The sequence below is a fragment of the Cydia amplana genome, chromosome 12, assembly GCF_948474715.1.
Source record: "Cydia amplana chromosome 12, ilCydAmpl1.1, whole genome shotgun sequence".
Taxonomy (NCBI): domain Eukaryota; kingdom Metazoa; phylum Arthropoda; class Insecta; order Lepidoptera; family Tortricidae; genus Cydia; species Cydia amplana.
This window is the reverse complement of record NC_086080.1, coordinates 8,896,321-8,920,966: the sequence shown is the minus strand read 5'-3', so window position 1 is coordinate 8,920,966 and position 24,646 is coordinate 8,896,321. Positions and strand designations below refer to the sequence as shown.

Genomic DNA, 24,646 nt, shown 5'->3' with positions numbered 1-24,646 from the left:
ATTTGTCAAACTATTTTCAATAAGCAGGAAAAGGAAAGATTCACTTTTCGCGATATGGCCGGTGCTCCAAAAGATCGCAAGTTCGAATCTTGCCCAAAGATTTAAGCTCACAAAAGCTCACATTTTTGACACTTTCAGCACGATCATCACTTTTAGTTCCCTAAAAACATGCACTTTGCACATCTAACAAGGTATTTGCCTGGAAACAAGTAGTACCTATGTAGGAATTTAATATTAATTTTGAAATAGTTTACTGGATATAAAATTTATAATCATTTATTTACAAACAAGATATATACAGTGTATTACTAAAAGAAATTAAAAACTAGCTTAAATCTAAAATAGGCCCTTGAGGCATTGTACCAAGGATGCTGGCGACATTTCCTCGCTGTATCGCAATGCTGATACGTTGTGCGAGGTAGCCGCCAGCTCTTCGGTCACCAGTTACGTCAACCAGACGCTTCGCGATTTACTGGATATTAAATTACAATATCTGACTGTGGCCAAGGTTGGTAGTGACTGATTTATAATGTCAATAAATAAACGTAAACGTGTGGTTAGATCACAAAAACTTGCAAATTTTTAAGCAAATAGAATCGGAAAGACGACTCCATGAATCCAACACGATGAAATCATTTAAATCTATGATTTCACTTGTTTTATTTTTCTAGTTTTGAATTAATATAAGTTTTCCGCAAACTAGCTTGAATAGTTCCGTATTTTTCCGTAATACGTTTTTTTATCAAATAAATTCACTGTAATATTAATAATGTAGTTCCGGAATGAAACAAAAAAAATCATCTATATAGGGTCGATATCTAGCATGTGACAACTCTGGAAATGCAACCGTCCTCGGACATGAGGTGTTCGCTCACGGTTCGAGCGACGTTATTGTCAACTCAAGTGTTTCCTGTCGTCCTAGTATAAAAAAAATCGGAAGCTCCGTAAAAATAAAACTAAGTACTTACGTAAATGTTTACAACTATGATAAAACAATGCTTAAATGGCATTAAGGATGTTAAAGCGGTGTCGATCAGCTGTTGCGTCAGCGAGCGGGCAAGTGCGACGATTTAAGAATAGCCGGTTCACCTTGCTGCGCCGTGGGAGCGCCGTTCATGTAAATACCAATACTGCTGCCGCATTTCTACACCATCGCCACTGTTAGGCCACAGTATAATAAAGAGTACTAGCGTACAGTATGGACACTCCCTGCCTCCCGTTGAAAGTGCCGCCCACCCGCGTTACCTCACAGTTACCCTACAATGTCTTATCTCACTCACACAAGCATGGTACGCGTTCACCTACACGAGCTTAGAATGTGTGAGTAGGAACGCGTTTGTTTCATACATTTGATCGCCAGTGTCCGAGGTGTGGTTAGGCGAAACGTGCAGTTAAAACAGCTAAATCTGACAAACCCCTTGTGAGATGTTACAATACTTACAATATTCGGAGTTTGTCTGCTCGACTAGGCAGATAGCTATTTAAGCTATCTGCCTAGTTGTATAAGAATTGTGTACTTTGGATTTAAATCAATATCTTTGATGTCTCAAACCGTTAAATAAATTTCAATAAATATTGGAAGAAAATGACAAAAAGCAATAAAGCACATGCATGTGTTGTAAATTGTAAATAAGCCGTGGACAATAGATACTTATTTATTGTCTACGTCTTTCGATTCAATAAAAAAATAGGTATCAAATAAAAACAATCAGTAAAAAATAAAATATAAATGGATCAATAAATTTAATCAATATTAATATAAAAATATCATGATTTCCACACAAAAAGTAATGTTGTAGTCGCCGCGTTTTCAAGGTGTAAAATACCTATTTAAATTCGACAAACGACTCTTGACGTATTCATTGTATATTTATTAGGCTTGTTTGGCATTGTTGGAATGGGCTCACGGCTAGGTACTTACCTACATACTTGCATACAAATTTATGCGTTTAAAAAAAACTGAATTGTTTAACTAACTGAGAAGTATAAAATTAATATTCATTATCAACGTAATAAAAAAAACTCATAATTCTTATAATACGTACGTAAGCATGTAATGCTTCAAGTAGATTTAAAGTGTATGGTTACTACAAAACGTGGAAAATTATAAAGATCTGTTTATATTACACAAACATGGCATAATTGTATTGACTATTAAGTAACGTACGGCGGCTATCGCACAAATCAGTCAAGGCAGTTTTATTGTAAGCGGCCGGCGTATCGCGTTTCAGGCCACAGTGACTCACGGACAGGCGATCCTCAGACCAAGGTGACTGTACCTGCTGCTGTTACGTTGCTACTTACTTGCTAGTCGCTTGCGAGTCGTGGGAGGAGCTTGCAGCTCGGAGATCGGACTGCTGTCGATACGGGTCAGATAACTTTGAACGCTGGGTGCGAAGATCTTGACACCAAACATTAGCTCCGAAAAACTCCGAAAAAGCGCTCTTACTACACGTAGGAACAAGGCATCTGGTCAGCTCTACTGTGTTTTGTGTTGCCGGACTTTCAAAACCAAATTTGGATTTACAAGCCACGCTCGCGCCCATACACGTACCTAATATGTATTTAATTAAGACCCTTTTTAAATTTGTCAGGATGTCACCATCGACAAATACGTCTAGGAGGACATCATAATCATCACTTTACTCTTTAAGCTGAACTACCAGTTTTCCCTTTTTTTATTTAAACGAAAAACCATATTTTGGTGATCACGCTTCAAATGTTGCTAACTCTACCGTACGTTGATATCCGAAATAAAAATAAATGTTCAGTGTACACATGTAGCCCATGTAGGTACTTTACAACCATGTTTTATGTAAGTAACACTACTCATAACAATAGTCAATATTCCTAAATAGGTACTTATTATAAAAGTAGAGCAGTATTTGTAGTAGCCAAAGCAATATAGGTTCATTGCATATTGCATTACCACGATCGGCGTAACGGTCCTTGCGTAGGCAATCAGGCATACGCATCCTTGCCTCAGTTATGTTAAACAAGCCACGAAAAACAATAAACAGAACTACACGTAATAAAGTAGGTAGCATGTTAAAATCATTCCTGTAAATGGTTACGTCGGTTAAACAAAGCTTCTTTTTGACATAAAATGATTTAAATGATGTATCATTATCGAACATTCAAAGCGGTTACAACCTTTTACGTAAATTGTACATTGAATAATGATCACGTAATTTCAATACGTTAAATTATGCAGCGATGCATTGCCGTGCTATTAGGTTAAATGTTTGTGTCCTTAATGCATGGTGATAAGGTTTAAATTTTAGAAATTGACTACATATTTGCTAATTTGCGTGGATAACCGCTCGCATGCAACTGGAACATCTGCAAGTTTAATTCCGATTTGGGATTTGATTTTACGCTTGTGATTATTCAATGTGTATCTGGCACTTAGCGTAATTAGGTATTCTCATGAGAATGCCCGAATAACAACGTTTACGGAAGGTAGTACAATAATTCGATTTCGGTATAACTTTGCGAGTCAAATTGAAAAAAGGGCTAGATTTTTTTTAAACGAATAGCCTTTTTTTACCAGTCAAAGTTGGGCAAATCAGCAATATTGGTTATTTATATTATACTACTTATATACCTACAAACACAAGACTTGTCATGAATTTTCCTAGTGCAATTTAGCCATCCTTCAAGAAACACAAGAATGTTACTAGTGGTATTGTTTACGTTGGACAAAGCATCCCGAACAAGTGAACGGCCTTGCTGAAGGGTTCAGGCCGGTCAGCGGGCCACTTTGCTTACAATGCGCCAGCGCCGGTGCTGCGCTACTCTCGATTTCATACGCCACAAATGGTTCAATCATTCTATGAGAGCATTAGTAACTAATAGGTACTTTATTTGCTCGTATAGGTAATGCCATTTTTTAAATGCATTGGAATTTTAATTGGTTTGATTATTCGTAATTTAGCGCGTTTTAAGGCGCCACTCTTCTTGCTATATTCCCGAAGGGTTTTACATTTCACTATCTCCTTATAATTTAGCGTTAATTTAACGTTCGTTCTTTTAACTACATAATTTTTAATAGTCGTATTTAGTAATACAATAAGTAAATTAAAAAAATATTATTCACCTTTAGGTAGGTTCAATTTTGTAGATGGGGAAACAGAACAATTAGAACTTAATAGCGAAATTTTAATATGAAAGAAGCGCAAACTTGTATTTACTATTAATGCACAACTCTCGATTTCAAACGCTACAAATGGTTTGAACATTCTTCCAACGTTCTACGGTATTTTAACGCAGCTTTGCGTGTTATCAATGCATCACTCTCGATTTCAAGCGTAGCAATTAGCTTATTTAAGTAGAACTTAGGTTTTTATTGCATTGATTTAAAATAGAACTTAATTAGCAGTGAAATGAACTGCTAATTACTTAAAACCTGATTGTTCGTGTGCTTCTAATATTAGTCTAAAGGTTAATGCAAAGAACTCGTAAAATTTTAGAACAGTTGTATTTTCTAATCAAAGGAATTTGATCCGTGACGTACAACGTTAATGCAATTCATGCAATTCGTCGGTTTCCCTGTAAGGCGCACCCAATGTCATTAACCATAATTCAATAAAAGATCGTTCATCGACATTTTGGCGGAGTCAAGGTGGTGCCATAATTTTAATTTCGTTCGCCTCCCGCTTTTGGCCCTGCCTTTATTTGGTGCGACCTTTCGGGCCAGTTCCACAAATGAGTACGAAGTCGGCCTAGGAGCTGTATCGAAAATAAGTAACATTTTGGGCTTTTAAAAATATTTGAAAGCGGAAGTAGGGCCGTGGCTGCAAGTATTTTCAAGTAATTTATTTTAATAATGTTGGTGGTCCGAGGCAGGGATGTTGCGGATGCAGATTTTTGACATCCGCGGATGCGGATGCGGATGCGGATATTTAAAGGCTCACATCCGCGGATGCGGATGCGGATGTCAAGATTGGGTACTTAGAAAACGTCAAATATTACATTTTTAGTATTTTTTTATTTAAAAAAACGAAACGTTTTAGTATTTGAGCAAGAATATAGGTGAGTTATATTTAATAAACAGTAACTTGGCCGACTTTTCTGGATCTAGACGATTTCGTTATAGATAATGACGAAATTACCTAGCACTTACGCCGCCGCTAAGACGTTCTGTACCAACTTGTTCGACATCCGCATCCGCATAAGCTCCGCATCGATTTTATGCGGATGCGGATGCAGATGCGGATGTTGAAAATAATGCGGAAGTTCCGCGGTTGCAGATGCGAATGCGGATGTTCGCAACATCCCTGGTCCGAGGATAGGGATAAGTGGAAAAATAAGAGGGAGGCCTTTACCCAACAGTGGGACAATATGGGCTCATAATGAAATAAAATAAATGGTTAAATAGGTTACTTGAGATTTTCAGAGCCCGGACAGCTTGGCGTGAGAGCAGTGGTGGTACTTTTTAAATATTAAATATATACGCGGATTATATTTGTACTAAAAGTACCTACACTATACATAAGTAGACAACTTAACTCGCGTAAACTAGGCGTTCAGCTGATAAGAACATTGACAGTAGTTTTCCTTAAAGGAAACTATACCACTCCGCGTTCATTGATCGCCCGTCCACCGATAAGGCCGGCCGCAAAAAGACAGTTTACGTGTGTTGTCAAACTTGTGATCTATTGCGGCCGCCCTGGTAGACAGCTACATTGCGACTGCCGACCAGAGTTGAATCCAACGCTTAACTGTGGCCTTGTTTAAGAGCCAACAGGAGTGGTCATTTATCCATACAAATGTACTCGACTGTTTCCTCCGTGGGTTTTGAAGCTAGAGCAATGATTTTTTAAACACAGATTAATATTGTCAATATCTGTGTCGGACCGTTTTGCTTTTTTTGATATTTTTGTTTTTTAAGGCGCTAGAGCCCTTAAAAAATGGCCAAAATGGCCTAATTGACTATGCCGCAATGAGAGGCGTGCTATTCAAAATTAACATCAATTAGTCAAAAAATCAAAACGGTCCGACACAGATAATGTCATAATCATTTAGATTTCCAAATTTGGTTACGATTGATTAAGTTTTGGAGGAGGAAACAGTCGAGTACGAAACCTCGATTTTTGAGATTTTTACGCAGGATTTTTCGCCTTGTCCTTATCGCACTAGTTTTAGGAGCCGCTTCCGTTAGCGAGACGGGTATATTTACCTAAAATATTTAAATCTTAGCTCCTGTTGGCTCTTAAGGGCCAGTTGTACCAACCACAATTAGCAAACCGATCAACGACATACAGTAATGAACTATGAAATTTCCCAAACAAAAACTTTTAGCGCATGCGCATGCGGTGACCGGTGGTTTGGTGCACCGTGCAATCAATCTTGCCAACTTAGGTTGGCTTTCCAATTACGCATGATGTATTTAAGTACATGAAATATGACTAAATGGTAATTTTATTACTCCAAAAGTTTCTATGATACATAGTTAGTGTCTATAATTAACTGAAATTTTCAGTGCCAATAATTTTTCATTTTTCTTGAAGTATTTAATTCAAAGGTCGCGTATGCGATGGCGATTCGAAGTAAGTAAGCGTGAAGGCTCGAGGAAAGCGGCCCAAATAATTCTAAACAGCCTTTGACAAAATTAAATCGACTCGCCTACGGTCCGTGAGCAATAGGAATCCAAAATAACACGGCGGTACACGTCGAGATGTGCCGATAGAAGGTATTGTGTGCCACAAGGCGATACTCCCCATTAGTGCCGTCTAAATATTGTATTGTACGTGAACTCCGGCCTAAAACACTTCATTGTTTCAACGGGAGACGTAGGGTTGTCACGTATTGGGTGTGGTTGAAACATTGGCCGAAGTGAACAGTAACTTCGGCCAATGTTTCAACCACACCCAATTTGCATATTTCTCATCATAACACGCTACTACTTACATCGTACGATCCGTCTCATGTTAAAGCGATCACTATAGCCTATGAACGCTTGCAACTCCGGGAGTAGTTTACATGCGGATTCGTTTAAGGCTTCGTCACACAGGCGCGTTTTCCAGCAGCGCGTGAGCGGGGCGTGAGGGTTTTATATGTAAAAGCGGCGCGTCCCGCTCACGCGCTCGGAAAACGCGCCTGTATGACGACTGACGAAGCCTTTAGATAATCTTTCATTAATTTCATTGATTTTACCCAATTATCAGCGTAAATAAAGCGTCCAGAAATCCTACAATAGTATAAATTGCTATTTATCTGGCAACTGATCCGGCGGGTATAGGTTAAATTTAATATTTAGTAACTTTTTGAGCATTTTTAATAATATTTATTAAAAGTTCCGAAACTGGACTTGAGTAGGTACCTACCTAATACTGGCAACCCTAAGAGTGTCCAATATTGATGGCCAATGGAGATAGTTCCTGATAGCCGCGAGCGCTGGTGTTTAATGCATGAATGCAAGGTCCTAGGCTTGTTTCGTCGAGCTTAGCTACTCGCACTAGTTTCACTACACCATGGGTCGGTCATGTCGGCGAAAATATCCCATGAAATTTAGAAGTCATATCATGCTCGATTCTTTTTAAACCCGTTATTAAGCATATGGACGAGGAAGAACATCTTTTTCATTTTTTTCCGACCCATTGATATATTGATACCTAATCATTAGGAAAATTGAATGTCAAGGAGGCCCTAAACGCAATACTTTGTGCGAGATTAAAGGGTTAACGGAGATAGGACGATATTTTTTTTATGTTATTGAAAATAGGACTTTTTCACAAATTTCAACTTCCGAACCAGAACTATTTTTGTTTTATTTTTAGTTCGGCAAATACGTATTTATTCATATTTAAACTTTGGAATTTCCCTTTGGCCCGTTTCTCAAAAGCTTGTATTTCGTAATACAAGTGGAAGTCCCTTTATAACAAAAGCTGTAAAAATGTGGCATCCGCTTGTATTACAAGTTACAAGCTTTTGAGAAACGGGCCCCTGGTAGCAGGAGCTATAAAGTATTTAGTAGTTTCGTTAATAAAAAAGTTACTAATTCTTAAAGTTGTATACCGAAGGCATCAGATCTTTACCGTCGTGATTTAAAGTTATTTTTATATTTATTCTGACATTTACTGCATCATGGCTTAAGAACCACACGTTTTATCGATTAAAGCTACCTTTACTACCCGGATTAACATTATCCATATTAATACCTACTCTCAATTAAATACACGTTTGAGCAGGAACTCAGAATTACAGTTAAAAAGACGATAGGTACCCTAAAAACAGGTGTTGTTTAGATGATCTAGACGGATTTTTTTACCTTATTTTGAGTTGATGTGACCGTTGTGACATTGAGGGCCATTACAATAATTGTTGTCAGCACTAAAGTAATGACAATCAAATGTAACTACGAGACGATCAAAAATACCTATGTCATCTCATATCATCCTCTAGTCTATAGTGTCATTCTATGGAACTTGCTAACTATGTAAACAAAAGTCATTAGTACATTGACATTCAATGTCAATTTTAGTATGGCGGTTTGTTTACATACAAGTTCAATTGAATGACACTTTAATTGGAATTATTCAAATTGTTTTGTTTACATGCTGCTGAATTTAAACGATTAAGAATACCGTATATTGGTTCTGTCTTTGTAGGTGACTTAAGCAGTTCAGTAAGTAAGAATACTTGCATAAATATTATAGTTCGTTACTCTTTCAGTGCAGCAAATATCTGGGCTACAAAACACAACTGACCGCATACGTTTTATGGAGTCATACTCGTAGGAACACACATACACGTAGGCAGACTATCTGCCGTATTCGAACTTCAAGATATTCACAACAGACGACACGTACTAGGTCCATTCTAGATATACGTTATAGTTTAGATTTCAACTAGTTCTCTTTTGCAGCCCAATTCGGGCAACAAATGGCACTTTTACGTTAGATAGAGTAGTTAGATATCTATTAGATATGAATTGGATCTCTAAGTCATATCTTGTGGAAATCGTTCAAGAGTATTCTCCAGAATTGCGGAAATATCAATTTTGACAGGTTAGATCTTAAAAATAGCGTTATCGTATCTTGGTGATATCTAAAAGATATCTAAAATAGATGTCTATTTCAAAATCTGAATCGCGCCCTGTAGGTACAGTCTGCGTGTAAGCTCTGAATGGGTCAAAAATTTTCGGGAAAACCGGCGTTTTTTCTATCGACATTACAAAAGTTAACTATTTTGCAAATGTCACTGTGGAGATAAGCGTAGCCCCTTTAAAAGTACTTGGACCTTATGCGCAGACTATAAAAACAGAGTATCAATGTGATTAGTAGTTGATAACTATCAACAACGTTACCTGCAGTTTACAAATGTCTGACAAATGTGACGTTACAAATGAGGCTGTGAATCACTTGTTGATTCCGGTGCACTCACAGCCGTGACCTGGTGCCGGGTGCATCACAATGCAGCCGGCCTTGCTGCACCGCGGTGCACCACGACAAGGGCACGGCCTTTGTAGTGACAAGTGCAGTCGCTCGTAAAGGGTTGAAGTCAATGTACTTCCATATAATTGGACTATTTTACCATAAACTTTATCGACGTAGGTACTTATAAAAAAATTAGAGCATCGCATATCATCCGCATTTTCGCGGTACCAGCCAAAAAAACAGAAAATATGAAATCTGCATTTTTATGAAACTGAAACTGAAATATATTTTCACTTTCTGTAGGTACCTAATAACTTGCCTAAGTTTACAAATAAAAATCCTGTATCAATACCAAAGACATATGTAACTCCGTATAAGATGAATAAAGTCTAAGGAAAAAACGTGCCTCCGAAATCAAGAATAATTTTTAAGAAAAAAAAAACCGACTTCTATACGGCCCGGTGAAAGAATATTGTAAATGGTGCGCTATGTAGAAAAGGAGGTAAAACCGCTCGCAGTTCTAACCTAACCTAACCCACTTTTGTTCGGTTCTGTGAGGATAGCAGTTCAAACCTAACCTAACCCACTTAACGGCGCATGCGGTGCGGTGTACGGGGGTTTGAGCGGGAGGGGTTTGGCCTCATCATACTTTATACCTACATTTTATGGTAGGTAATCATAGTGGTTTATTTAGTTTAGGTATCATAGTGGTTTTCCGGGTAAGTCAAAGTCGAAATTGGAAATCATCAAACGTGTACTATATGCGTCATTGAAGAGTTCTGTTCTGATCATCATCAGCATTTCCAGTTCATCAAATGCGACAGTTTTTAACGTTAATGCTTTATTTTATGATGAAATTACAGAAAATTCTATTTAAGATTTGAGGAGTTCCCTCGATTTCTCATGGATCACATGTTCAGAAATTGAGCTTGACATAAATATGGCTTAAAAACCTAACTTGCTTAACAAACATAACGAAGAAGAAAAATCGCCAAACGCGAGCTATGCGTCGTTAAAGAGTTTCGTTCTGGTCATTATCAGCAGTTACACTTCCTCAAATGTTACTTTTTGAATGTATATGCTTGAGTTGTTGATAAAAACACAACAATCACTATATGTATGCCTTTAAGATTTGAGGAGTTCCCTCGATTTCTTATGGATCCCATCATCAGAACTCGAGCTTGACAGAAATGTGGCTTAAAAACTAAACTTGCTTAACAAACATAACGAAGAGGACAAATCGCCAACGTGAACTATTGGTCGTTGAAGAGTTCTGTTCTGATCATCATCAGCAGTTCCACTTCATCAAATGCGACAGTTTTTAATAAAAATGCTTGATTTTCTGATGAAAATACAAAAATCTCTATACGCACGCCTTTAAGATTTGAGGAGTTCCCTCGATTCCTCATGGATCCCATCATCAGAACTCGAGCTTGACAAAAATGTGGCTTAAAAACTTAACTTGCTTAACAAACATAACGAAGAGGACAAATCGCCAAACGTGAACTATGCGTCATTGAAGAGTTCCATTCTGATCATCATCAGCAGTTCCACTTCATCAAATGTCACGTTTTTGAATGTATATGCTTGATTTGTTGATAATAACACAAAAATCACTATATGTATGCCTTTAAGATTTGAGGAGTTCCCTCGATTCCTCATGGATCCCATCATCAGAACTGGGTTTTGACAAAAACGGGACCAATCTGTATGCATATACATACAATCGAAAAAAGAATTATCAAAATCGGTCCAGTAATGACGGAGATATGGAGTAACAAACATAAAAAAAAACCTTTGGCCTATGCTCGGCTAGATTGCGTTGACGACACCGTTTCATATTTAACAATTTTAACACATAAGTATCAGTGAAAGAACATGGGTCGAAATGATATAAAAATAATAAAATCATTTATCCATATAAGTATAAACATTTTTTGATAGTTTTATACATTTTAATTTTGTGTCTTAATCGTGTGTCGTAAATTTACTGTGACTACAAAATTTACTATGACAGGACCCCTCTATACTATCTATTCTCTTTGATCAATACGAAATATGCCAGAATAATAATTTTTAACAAAAAAAACCGACTTCTATGCGGCCCGGTGAAAGATTATTGTAGATGGTGCGCTATGTAGAAAAGGAGGTAAAACCACCCACTTTTCTAGTAGCATTTCGTTTCTGTAAGGCTCGCAGTTCTAACCTAACCTAACCCACTTTTGTTCGGTTCTGTGAGGATAGCAGTTCAAACCTAACCTAACCCACTTAACGGCGCATGCAGTGCGGTGTACGGGGGTTTGAGCGGGAGGGGTTTGGCCTCATCATACTTTATACCTACATTTTATGGTAGGTAATCATAGTAGTTTGTTTAGTTTAGGTATCATAGTGGTTTTCCGGGTCAAGGTCCGGGTCTGTGTCCGAGTCCGGGTCCGGGTCCGAACCGGATCCGGGTACGAGGCCGGATCTGGATCCAAGTCCGGGTCCCAGTCCAAGTCAAAGTCGAAATTCGAAATCACCAAACATGTACTATGCGTCGTTGAAGAGTTCTGTTCTAATCATCAGCAGCAGTTCCAGTTCATCAAATGCGACAGTTTTTAATGTTAATGCTTTATTTTATGATGAAAATACAGAAAATTATATACGTGTGCCTTTAAGATTTGAGGAGTTCCCTCGATTTCTTATGGATCCCATGTTCAGAACTTGAGCTTGACATAAATATGGCTTAAAAACCTAACTTGCTTAACAAACATAACGAAAAGGAAAAATCGCCAAACGCGAGCTATGCGTCGTTAAAGAGTTTCGTTCTGGTCATCATCAGCAGTTACACTTCCTCAAATGTTACTTTTTAAATGTATATGCTTGATTTGTTGATTAAAACACAACAATCACTATATGTATGCCTTTAAGATTTGAGGAGTTCCCTCGATTCCTTATGGATCTCATCATCAGAAGTCGAGCTTGACAGAAATGTGGCTTAAAAGCTAAACTTGCTTAACAAACATAACGAAGAGGACAAATCGCCAAACGTGAACTATGGGTCGTTGAAGAGTTCTGTTCTGATCATCATCAGCAGTTCCACTTCATCAAATGCGACAGTTTTTAATAAAAATGCTTGATTTTCTGATGAAAATACAAAAATCTCTATACGCACGCCTTTAAGATTTGAGGAGTTCCCTCGATTCCTCATGGATCCCATCATCAGAACTCGAGCTTGACAAAAATGTGGCTTAAAAACTTAACTTGCTTAACAAACATAACGAAGAGGACAAATCGCCTAACGTGAACTATGCGTCGTTGAAGAGTTCCGTTCTGATCATCATCAGCAGTTCCACTTCATCAAATGTCACGTTTCTGAATGTATATGCTTGATTTGTTGATAAAAACACAAAAATCACTATATGTATGCCTTTAAGATTTGAGGAGTTCCCTCGATTCCTCATGGATCCCATCATCAGAACTGGGTTTTGACAAAAACGGGACCAATCTGTATGCATATACATACAATCAAAAAAAGAATTTTCAAAATCGGTCCAGTAATGACGGAGATATGGAGTAACAAACATAAAAAAAAATAAAAAAAAAATAAAATAAATAAAAAAAAACATACAACCGAATTGATAACCTCCTTCTTTGAGATTTGGAAGTCGGTTAAAAATGATGGTAAATATTTAAGACGACGAAAAATTACTAGGTAGGTAGTACGTGTTCGTACTTGGTAGATCCAAAATGTAATAACGTAAATCACGTTCTATTTATTATCATACGTTTTACGACACCACTTTATTGACATTTGAACAATGAAATAGAACTAAAATTTTATACGATTTGTAGGTACCTACTGACAATGTAAACCTGCAAAATCAAAAAGTTCAGTCACGCCACAGTCACGCGCACACCTCACCAAAGACAAAACAATTATCATTTTAATCAGATCCGGTATTCACTACATTTGCTAGTCACGTAGCATATTTTCTTTCCTTTAGCTCCGTAGATGGAAAAAGTTTCCGCGTCGTTTATCAATGGAAGTGACTGGGGAGGCGCTCGGGTTCATAAACTGTGGTTGCGTATACCTTTCATAATTTTATTTATCATTTTCCTTGTTACGACTTTATATAGGGAAACTTACGGAAGTTGTGTGTAAGATAATACAATAAACAAAATAAAACGAAATGAAGAACACCGTAACAAAACGTAATATAACGCAGTAACCTATAAGTACCTTCATATGAAAAATAATTTTGACGTGTTTGGTAGTTTGGTAGCAGAATGTTGATTCTTTCTCATTGAGAATCACATCTATTCTATCATATAATTTATTGAAGTTATGGATGTTTTAATAAAATTACCCAGTAGGTATATCTGTGTAATTCCATTAAAAAGTTATGTAAATACCTTAGTTGTCCTATATATTATGCTCCTCTTAGACCTTAGTGAACTTACTTAACCTATAATAATAAAATAAAAAACCGAATTATATTTTTACCTATCAAATGGTTAAAAATTACCAATAGGTAGATAGACTATTCAAGTACCTATAATAGGTGCAAACTCGAGGTTTAGTGTTTACACGACATGATATAACGATCGTTATGTATTGACGGCATGAATATTTATGTAAAGTAAAATAATGTAAATAATTCCGTATTGTACCGTAGCGTTCGCCCAGCGGAAGTACTTCGCACTTGCAGCATACCAATACCCAATATGCGTTACGTGCAACATTGTACGCCAAAAGAAAATGTTAATCCATCCGTTGACTAATTATAACCAAAGCCTTGATTTTCCTTTAGTCGGCAATCGAATTAACTGTAACACGCACGTTGTGCTAATAAATATTTTTATTGATATTTTATAGCAAATAAATATGTTCATATAGGTTGAAATAAATTTAAAGTGACTTTTCTTAACTATTTATTGTAAAAAATGTGTACAATAGTTAGTGAAAATACAAGGATTATGCGGCTGTGCATGTGAGAACTTTTCGGAAGTTTTAAATATACCGCAACAAGTGAACTCAGTGCATGTACTTTCATGGTGACAGTTTTTTCATTGAGCGATCATGGCACCATCAAGCGGCGGCCGCGTGTACTGTTACAATTTATGGCGCGGTCGCCTGAGCGCGACGATTCCGCGTTCGGCAGGTTCAGCTACTCGGTAAGAGGTGGCGCTGTAAGACATAACGTTTCTTTCTATTCTAAATCTGCATTTTTAAGATGTAAAAATATCTGAAGCCCGTACTTACACTCCAATATGTGACGTTCCATGCCTAAAGGATTATTACATATATGCTCCATGTGCATAAGGACCCCTCTTTGATGGAAAGCCGCATATTACCTCTAGGCATTCTCAATTTATATAATAAGAAATGTGAGCATTGATTAGTTAAATATTGTTTTTCTATTTTTTTCAGTCCGAGCCGGGTGACACTATAGCAACAACAAAAGAAGGTCAGTTAACAAGGCAATAAGAATTTCTAGGACAATAAAGAACATTTATCTTCAATAGGCTGGAGTAATTTCATGTTCTTTTAACTCTCGACTGAAGTACACTGTTGTGAAAAAAAAGTTTGGACTGACTAATAATATAATGTATTGTGTCATTGCAGAAGAATGGGTGACCCGCAAGAAGAGCGAGGTTACGACGACGCGGCAGATCGCGACGAGGGTCAAGCGCGAACTGGTGCTGGAGGACGGGCGGATCCTAAAGGACTCCGGGCCCAAGATATCCACGTCCGTGAATGAGGACACGCACACTACTCACCACCAGCAAACTGAGGTAAGATAAATATGTACTTCGCGAATACATATTTCGTTTTGCGTTACCCAGCGTACTACGTAGGCGAACAACACGCGAACGCGAAGCGATGCGATGCGGCGCGGGGTGAATCAATCCTTTGATAAGTGTCCTACGTGGGCGATCTCGTTGCGAACGCGAACGCCTTGGGCCCGCCGCGCCGCGCCGCGCCGCTTCGCGTTCGCGAGTCGTTCGCTTACGTAGGTAAGACGCAGCGTTAGCAGCTAAGATAGCTAGCAGATAGCAGATTAGAAGTAATAAATAAACATGAAATAAACCGGTAGGTGTACGATTCTAATTATAGATTGACTTGTCAATTCATCCACGAAGTATGTACGAATATAATTTGATATGTTACAGCACCGAATACCCGAAGATCAAAATGGTGAAGAGCAGGCAGCTCTTGGCGACCGCGTGGATGGTGCAATCGGAGCTTCGCCTGGTGGTAATTATTATCTTCTATCCAGGGTGACTCATGAGACGTGAGCAGGACTTGGCAGGACCAACCATACACAACGAAGTTTAATCTGTTATACTCACGTCTCCTCATTATTTTATTATAAAATAAAGCACAGCACCTTTAAACGAGCAATTTTTTATATTTATTTATTTATATGTATATATGTTTTGAGGATCTCGGAAACGGCTCTAACGATTTCGATGAAATTTGCTACATGCAGGTTTTCGGGGGCGAAAACTCGATCTAGCTAGGTCTTATCTTCTAGGTTTTCCGAGCAAAGCTCGGTCTCCCAGATATTAACAGGAAACAGCTATGAAATGACCAGGCGGCGTAGCACGGTCGCGTTTTTATCGCTTGTCACCATGCCTGTCACGTTCTAACAAGTATGTAAGTGCGAAAGGGACGCGCATAGTGATATGCGATAAAAATGGAACCGTGCTGCGCCCGCAGCTCGCACAAGTTGTAACGAAACCTGTGCAATAGTTTCCGCGCTCCTTATAAGTCCTTTTTATTTATGAAAGCCGATTTTTATTGCAAGTTGTCACTGGCAGTTTCGCGTGTCACCGTCACAATATATACCTAGATCATAGCCATCATAGGCCCTCTATTCCTCTCTCTCTCTCTTTATTTGTCTCTAGGTAATCTATTCCTTTGAAAACCGACTGGCTAAGCTGGACCATTTTTTTCAGCATTGGCAGGCTTCTCCAACGAGCTGGCGCCGGCCGACGCGAAAGTCCTGGTGTCGTCTTGCGTGGTGGCTAACCCAGACGGCAAGGTGCGAGAGAGCAAGGACCGCAAGGTCCTCACCAGAAACGTCGTCGAACGAGTCAAGGAGACTGAGGAGAAGTTCCACAGGGGAGATACTACGCATGACGTGAGTTTTTGTATTTTTTTTTACTGACGGAATGAAAGAGATACAGAGAGCTTTTGAGTAACGAAATAGTACCTATTTATACCTTCCTTTAGGTATCACAACTGAATCTGTGGTGTTACTGCACGCCAACAATTATCTAGGACAGGACTGTTCCTGGACATTTCTAGGATAGGAATTAACATATACGTCTCGCCATTGACGTATAATATCTAAGGACGTGCTAATGGGGCACTAAAAATGGTACTAGTTCAGCGGTGTTACTCACGAATTCCAGCCAATCGTACAGTCTACTAGTTGCGACCAATAGCGCGCGTAATGCGAACTCGTCAACCAATCGCGCGCGTGATGCGAACTCATCAACCAATCGCGTTGTAGCGGTTTCACACCGCTGTACTGGCCCCTGTCATGCCTCATTATTATTGCCCGTAAAGCCAGTCCCTAGATATCTATCTACTTCGTTTTTGAGAATTAAACATGCAATAGGTAGCTTATTAATCGCTTTATTATTACTACTGAATTTTACAGTGCATTGGTGTTAGCTGTAATGCTGTAAAATTTGTTTTAAATAAATATCAAATATCTATGTCAATGCGTGTCGCAATAAAGTTAACTATTTTCAGCGTTTTAAATTGACTCTGGAAAATGACTTTTGTCGTTAATCCCGCTTTATCATTTAAATTCATACTCATAACAAATCGCGCCGAAATAATTCCACGCGAGTGAAAACCAAATTGAAAATTACAAACAATTAAAAAGTTACTTAATCAAGGAAACCTTTAATTACTGCATACTTACATTCACTAATGTTGCGTTGTGAACGTGTAGCAGGATGTATATGTCGTGATTTTACTGCTGGGATATAACTTTATCTGACGCAATATAGTACGTATCTACTTAAACTTAAAGGGCCACGTTCCACTGTTTTTAAGGTTCCGTACCCAAAGGGTAAAAACGGGACCCTATTACTAAGACTCCGCAGTCCGTCCGTCCGTCCGTCCGTCCGTCCGTCTGTCACCAGGCTGTATCTCACGAACCGTGATAGCTAGACAGTTGAAATTTTCACAGATGATGTATTTCTGTTGCCGCTATAACAACAAACACTAAAAACAGAATAAAATAAAGATTTAAGTGGGGCTCCGATACAACAAACATTATTTTTGACCGAAGTTAAGCAACGTCGGGCGGGGTCAGTACTTGGATGGGTGACCGTTTTTTTGCTTGTTTTGCTCTATTTTTTGTTGATGGTGCGGAACCCTCCGTGCGCGAGTCCGACTCGCACTTGGCCGTTTATGCACTGTATGTGCTTTTGCATGTGATTTTCGATGTACCATTGGATATAAACTATTGTTTTCTTTTTACGGGACTCAAAAAATCTCTGGGAGTCTATTTTGAGTCGATGAGGAGGTTGAGGAGGACAAAGTTCTAATAGTTACATCCGGTCTCCATCATCAGATCAGCTCGATAATTATATTGCTTAGTCACCTAACTTACCTGCATAAGTTCGTGCAATTTCAGCTCAACCTAATAATGCGAATAAGTGGGTCAAATTTAGCTTGGAAGGGTTTTTATTATATACAGACATCGGGACAGGGAAATTTTAATGATATTGAAACATACGAGAAAAAAATATATGAGTGATAGCTTTGTAGGCGTAACGCTAAAGCTTTCTCCTTCATAAACCAACCTATCTTTACAAAGTTCACAATTTATCCAGTCCAGTTAATCTATCCAAAATAAAATATGAATTTCGCATACTTGATTGCAATTCACAAATGCTTTTAGTGCCATTACCGCTGGATGACGGGTTTATCTCGGTCATAAGATGCGGGACATTGACAGGGGTGTCAAGGTTCGATCTCCAGGCTAGTGAGCCGATCGACATCGCTTTCGCAAACTCTGTCTTTCGCATGTGTTTGATTCCAAAAGCGCCCTTGCTCAATACGAAATAAAATATATATTACTATTCCCATTCCTTCAGATACGAGTTCGCGAAGGTGAACTCTTGAGATATCATTTGATAGATGCTAATGGAGGGCTGGGAATAGGTGCTGCCACCAATGTTGGTAGGTTTTTCTTTTTTTGCGAACGGTTTTAGAAATGGCTGGCTGAATTTATCGGTATTTTGCTTAAATGCTTTCTTTACGTATATTCTGTAACACATAGCAGTTATCGGTGCAATTAAAATTCCGTTGCACATTATTGCCTTGGTCATTAAGAGCCAACAGGAGTGGTCATTTCTCCATACAAACGTACTCGGCTGTTTCCTCCGTGGGTTTTGAAGCTCTAGCTTGATGATTTTTTTCAACACAGATTAATATTGTCAATATCTGTGTCGGACCGTTTTGATTTTTTTGATATTTTTGTTTTTTAAGGCGCTAGAGCCCTTCAAAAATGGCCAAAATGGCCTAATTGACTATGCCGCAATGAGAGGCGTGCTATTCAAAACTGATATCAATTAGTCAAAAAAGCAAAACGGACCGACACAGATAATGTCATAATCATTTAAATTTCCAAATTTGGTTACGATTGGTTAAGTTTTGGAGGAGGAAACAGTCGAGTACGAAACCTCGATTTTTGATATTTTTACGCAGGATTTTTCGCCTTGTCCTTATCGCACTAGTTTTAGGAGCCGCTTCCGTTAGCGAGACGGGTATATTTATCTAAAATATTTAAATCTTAGCTCCTGTTGGCTCTTAAAGCTTAATTATTATCGTCTCTTATAGATAGGGTTGCCAGATCGAAAGGCGCTATTATCGGGAAAAAATATAAATTTTTCGGGATTTTGGGTCTTAAGCCGGGAAAATGAACCATTCAAATTAAATTAATTGTATTAAAAACAACGATATTTTACATTATTGGCAGTATTGGCACTACGTCAGCTGCTCTGCCCAATCTCGCAACGCGCGCCCCGCGCGCTCGCTGACGGGCTCGACGCGGGTCGCTGGTTCGCTCGACGACAGTTCAGAACTTGAAATTATTGTTTTATAACGTGATGCTGTTTTTCGGGACAATTTTCACTTTGTCGGGAATCGGGAACACATGCTAAAAATCGGGAGAATCCCGCCGAATCCCGACCATCTGGCAACCCTACTTATAGATAAACATATATTTAATACAATTCTGCGGGTCTGATATAAAAAGCTGTTTCAAAATATATAAATAAGTAGGTATTTATAATTACAGCAATAATTGTTTAAAATTGCATAAAATATAGTTAGTAAATACGTAATTACGTTTGTAGGTAAAGTAGCTTTCGTCTAGTAACATGAATTCAATAATTTTCAGAGTTGTTATTGTTTACTATTTATATACTTTTGAGGATAAAGAAAGGCACCAAGGAGTCAAGTTACATTTGATTTCACGTTCAATTTGCATCACTAAGTATTACCAACACGTTACAATAATTAATTCCTCAATTTAAATCTCAGCGGCCGTCAATAAAATTGATCGATAAGATCTCAACAAGTTAATGATTAAATAAGATTAATTAACTAAATGTTTGCTAATGTAGGTCGATAGTCCTTAGGCAATTGCAGTATTAATGTATGAAGCTCATACTTACTGAACTGCGTTGCTTTAATAAGACTTGTATGTGTGCTAATCTGTAAATGTTGTTCTAGTTTACTACAAACTATTTTAGCCAGACTAACTTTTCAGTTTTAAATCTCGGAGTCAAACTACAAGCGGTGCCTTGTCTTGTTTCTTTCCAATTAGGAATAGCGCTACCATGTAGTGGTCTGCGATGCCGAGGATAGCATAACTCGCTTTATCAACTCAATAGAACAGAAGCTTGCTTCAAAGATTGGCTATGTCAGTCACCTGAGAGCGCACCAGCGACGCTCTCAGGCGGTAGAAAGCAGTCGCTGTGGCCGAAAACGGCTAGGAGATGATGAAAAATGATAATGATGAGAACAGAAGTTGCATATTTATGTGACGCTACGGCATCCCGAGTGGGGTCCACGTGGGGTCAACGAACCGACAGGCTAAACGAGCGCTATTACCTCTCCATAACACACATTCGGGCAAAAAAATTTAGTAGATGCATTCCGTATTCCCAGCTAAAATTCTACAAATAATCGTCTTGTCTACATAAACATATCTCATTTGTTGATTATAATATGTAGGCCAAATCTAACTTTAAAAGTACATCTTAACCTTTTAGATTTTTAAAGCTTTAACATTATTTCAAGGTAACTTAACGACATTATCCCATTTTGCATAATCACTCGCAGTGATAATATTTTGCTCGTAGGGACTCATGTAGGTATTAGTGCGAATGACAAGCGCGGCTACTAAATATGTACATACATATATCCAAAACCAGTTCGAATTTTATTCAGTTTTCCAGTTACTAAAAAAACACAGAGGAATTGATAATATCCGTTCTGTTGTTTTGAAGTCGGTTAACAATTATGATTTAAACTACATCGTGTTTTTAGATTTTTACAAAATATTCGCGTAACAAAGGTTCCAGTCGAAATGCAAAATGGAGCAGCAGTTTATTCAGATGAGTGTTCACATAAATCGACGGGGATTTTGAAATTATAATTTGTTCACCGAGATAGTTCGCCGCGGGGCCGCGCCCACGCCGCTGCACCGTGGTTTCGTGGCTAGAGCGGACAAAGACCTGAACAATTTTTAATAAATAAGACCTTTTTTTTTTGATGTGGCGCGCGCACAGCTCTTGTGAGCAAGGACCCCGCTAAGGATACGGGCGAGCCTTGCTCATATGCATATCTGTCGCCAGTTTTCCCTTAGTCGCCTTATACGACACCCACGGGACGAGATGAGGTGGTGCTATTCTTTTCTGATGCCGGCACCACACGGCACAATAAATAAGAGCTACAACAACGAAAATGAAACAGATTGTCTAGATTTTTAAACCAGTTATGCCCATATTAAATGCAATTGAGCTGAACCTAATTGAAAGTTTTAGAGCGTTATATATTACATCAAAAACATAATTTCGAGCTAATCAGCAAAATTAAGTTATCATAGCTTAAGTTAATAATTAATTCAATATATTTTTCTTGCATTTTTGTCTGTAATTCTAATGTCTAAGAAATTCATCAAGTAAAATTTAGAAAATACTTCAAGAAAGATTTGTCGTTGGATTGAATGGTTGTCGAAATAGTAAAGAAAAAAAAATTAACTGTTTATTATAAATAAAATTTACAATATTTTTGGACCGACTTAACCTAATCTACACTATAATATATTATTAGCTAAGTGAGAGGTTTTCTTTTAGTTACATCAATGACGTTATTGTTACTATTTTAAAGGTCCTACTGTGTAGTGTAAAATAGAAATAATATAATAATGTTACAATGTTGCCTCTATATTTAAACATCGTTAAAATCTAAAGCTTCTGTCTACCACTTGAACCAATGTGCAATGTAGTGCGCAAGCGCTTTACCGCTTTTTGTAAAACAAAAGGTTATTGCTGTTTTTGAAGTTTATTTTATTGTTATTGAAGTAGGGAGGCTTTTAGGCCCACACATATAATATAATAACTTTAATATCATGGTGTAAAAAAAAGTAACAACCTATCAACCTATCAACTTATCAGCCTAACAACAACAACCCTATTTGTTGTTTTTACAATCTACTTAATTATAAACACTGCAATAAACTATAGAGTACGCTTTGATCGAATACGAATAAAGGTTAGTTGTTTGAAAATGTTCTCTGTCTACAAACAGTCAAACACTCTATAAGGATAAAGTGAAGCGTAAAGCGCAAATTGAGTTACGTTAAAATAAGATGGTAATTTAAACTTTAAAGTCATAATATTCCAAGTTTATTGGTGTCGAGGAACTCGTAAATTCAGCGGCTTCACCGCTGTAAGCCAAAGCGATATTTAGTAAATCGTTCCATATTGCTTGCAACCAACAATAATAGCACCGCGGCAAAAACGTCGTAAGTCCACAGTACAGCGGGAAAAGCTTTCCATTTAGAAATTCTATCCATATACTTTAAAGGGTTAAAGTTAAGCGTAATTTTCCTGAGACATACGACCTTTTAAGTTTGAAGAGGGAATGCAAACGCCCGGGGCGCTCGCGCCAAGCGCGTTGTTACAATAATCAAATAAATTAAATAATTATTCGTATCATTTGTGAATAATTATCCAATTTAGATACAACAAATGCTAAGCTTGTTTGTGCTTGTTAATTTTTAAATAATTGGACCGGTTTGATACGTAGGTAGGTACGGATAGAGCCTTATTAAGATACCTATCTATGCATTGCAATGAATGTCTTCTAGTAACTATAACGAAAAACTCATTTGTACGTAATTTTTAAGAGGTGGAAGGTTAGATGGCAGTCGCTTTCGTAAAAACTAGAGCCTACATCAATTTTTAGTCAATTCGAAGACCCCAGGCTCCCATGAGCCGTGGTAAAATGCCGGGATAACGCGAGGAAGAAGATGTCATAATTTTTTTAAGCATATGTTTTTTCACTAATTATGTCTTATGATTTTTTTTAACATTGTTCTAAGTATCTAAGTTACTGTTATCTTTCGTCTGAAATATCTGAATAACAAAAAGAAATACACCAACTCAACAAACCCAAAACATCAGTAATAAATACGTATCATACGTATCACACGTATCAAAGTTACTAAATATAGATTTTCGAGTCAATAGGCCATACATGTAGTATAATATAAATTTATATTGGGATACATCTCTCAGCATGGCACAATTGAGCGGGGGCGGATTGCGACAATCAACGTATGTACTCGTCGCCATCGAAAGTGTCCGCGTTCGTCGCTGGAAACCGCGATGCTTTATGACCACTTATTGGAATATGGTTTTCATATTTATTCACTGTCATTTATAAATGTAGGTGGATCCAGTAATTCTTGTTGTCATTCTGTCCCGTCAGCCAAGAGACAATATTTTTTTTTTTTGAAGAACTGTTGTGTTGTGTACGTTCTACTAACATGTTTGGTAAAAAGATAAGTTCTTTTTACCAAATTGCCAAATACTTACATGCCTACCTACTTAATTTTAATGCTAATTTAAATTTTTAGAGGTCAAAAAGTGATGCAGGGTAACGTAATCATGGCAAAGAGTGACATGAAAAATTATTCATAAAATAATTTTCTTTTACAAACAAACTTTCCTCAAAATCCAAATCCTTATTGAAATAACACATTTCTATGTCGCTAATACGTTAGAAAATTTTGTACTTATGATAAAATGTAACCATTAGAATTACACTACATTAAGTTTTATGAATAAAGGGCTCAGCAAACGACTATCTTTTGCAAGTATGTAACTTATTTCAAGGAGTATAATCAGGAGCTGTGAGCGTCGTTACGTCAAATCACCCTGCGTAGCTTTTATAACCACTTACATGATCGTGACTAAAAGTAGCAAATAATATGAATGGCGTATTGAGATACTTCCTTCCTCATTTAAAGGACGAATATCTGGGTGACCGAGCTTCGCTCGGAAAACATATAATAACTCGGAAATGTGCGTTTTCCCAGAGATGCTAGCTAGATCGATTTTTCGCCCCCGAAAACCCCTATATACCAAATTTCATCGAAACCGTTAGAGCCGTTTCCGAGATCCCCGAAATATATATATATATATATATATATATATAAATAAATAAATAAACAAGAATTGCTCGTTTAATTAAAGGACGATAGAACAGGGGGCTTATTTGACTCGTTATTTGTATAAACATATGTATACCTCCTTATTCATAAACGTTTACTAAAGTTGACAATCCGATAATAATCGTTTGTCCCTTTCCGACGTATTCGTATGATGGAAAGGGACAAACGATTATTATCGGCTTGCTAACTTTAGTAAACGTTTATGAATAAGGCGGTTAGTAGCCACATTACCATCTTTTTTTTTTTTTTTTTTTTTAATCTACTTATTTAAAAGAAGCCTTTATCAGAAAGACATGTCGGCTCCGTTGGGCCTCTATAACAAAGAATTTCAACAAGTGTTACTAAACAAAAACATCAAAAAAACTGTACACAAATATCGCACTTTTTGACAGTGGTTCCGCACCTTACCACCTGTGATTCGCACAAGGTGAAGTGGTCCCTTCGCCTGCAACAAAGTAGTACGGCACGGTTAAAAACAAAACAGCACTAACACTAACACAATGC

General features: G+C 37.7%; 1 protein-coding gene across 2 annotated transcripts in view; it reads left to right on the top strand.

Annotated features, from left to right (window-relative positions):
* Nucleotides 1–24,646, top strand: part of LOC134652960 (serine/arginine repetitive matrix protein 2) — a 148,857-nt gene that overhangs the window by 32,972 nt on the left and 91,239 nt on the right. The window contains exons 1-5 of one of the 2 annotated variants that reach the window (XM_063508203.1): nt 14,293–14,537; nt 14,794–14,830; nt 14,989–15,158; nt 15,537–15,621; nt 16,326–16,510. In XM_063508203.1, coding sequence (XP_063364273.1) covers nt 14,415–14,537; nt 14,794–14,830; nt 14,989–15,158; nt 15,537–15,621; nt 16,326–16,510 — 600 coding nt within the window. In that variant the 5' untranslated portion in view covers nt 14,293–14,414. Of the gene's footprint in view, nt 1–14,292; nt 14,538–14,793; nt 14,831–14,988; nt 15,159–15,536; nt 15,622–16,325; nt 16,511–24,646 lie in introns of those variants that run through there. The other variant, XM_063508204.1, reaches the window with a different exon arrangement.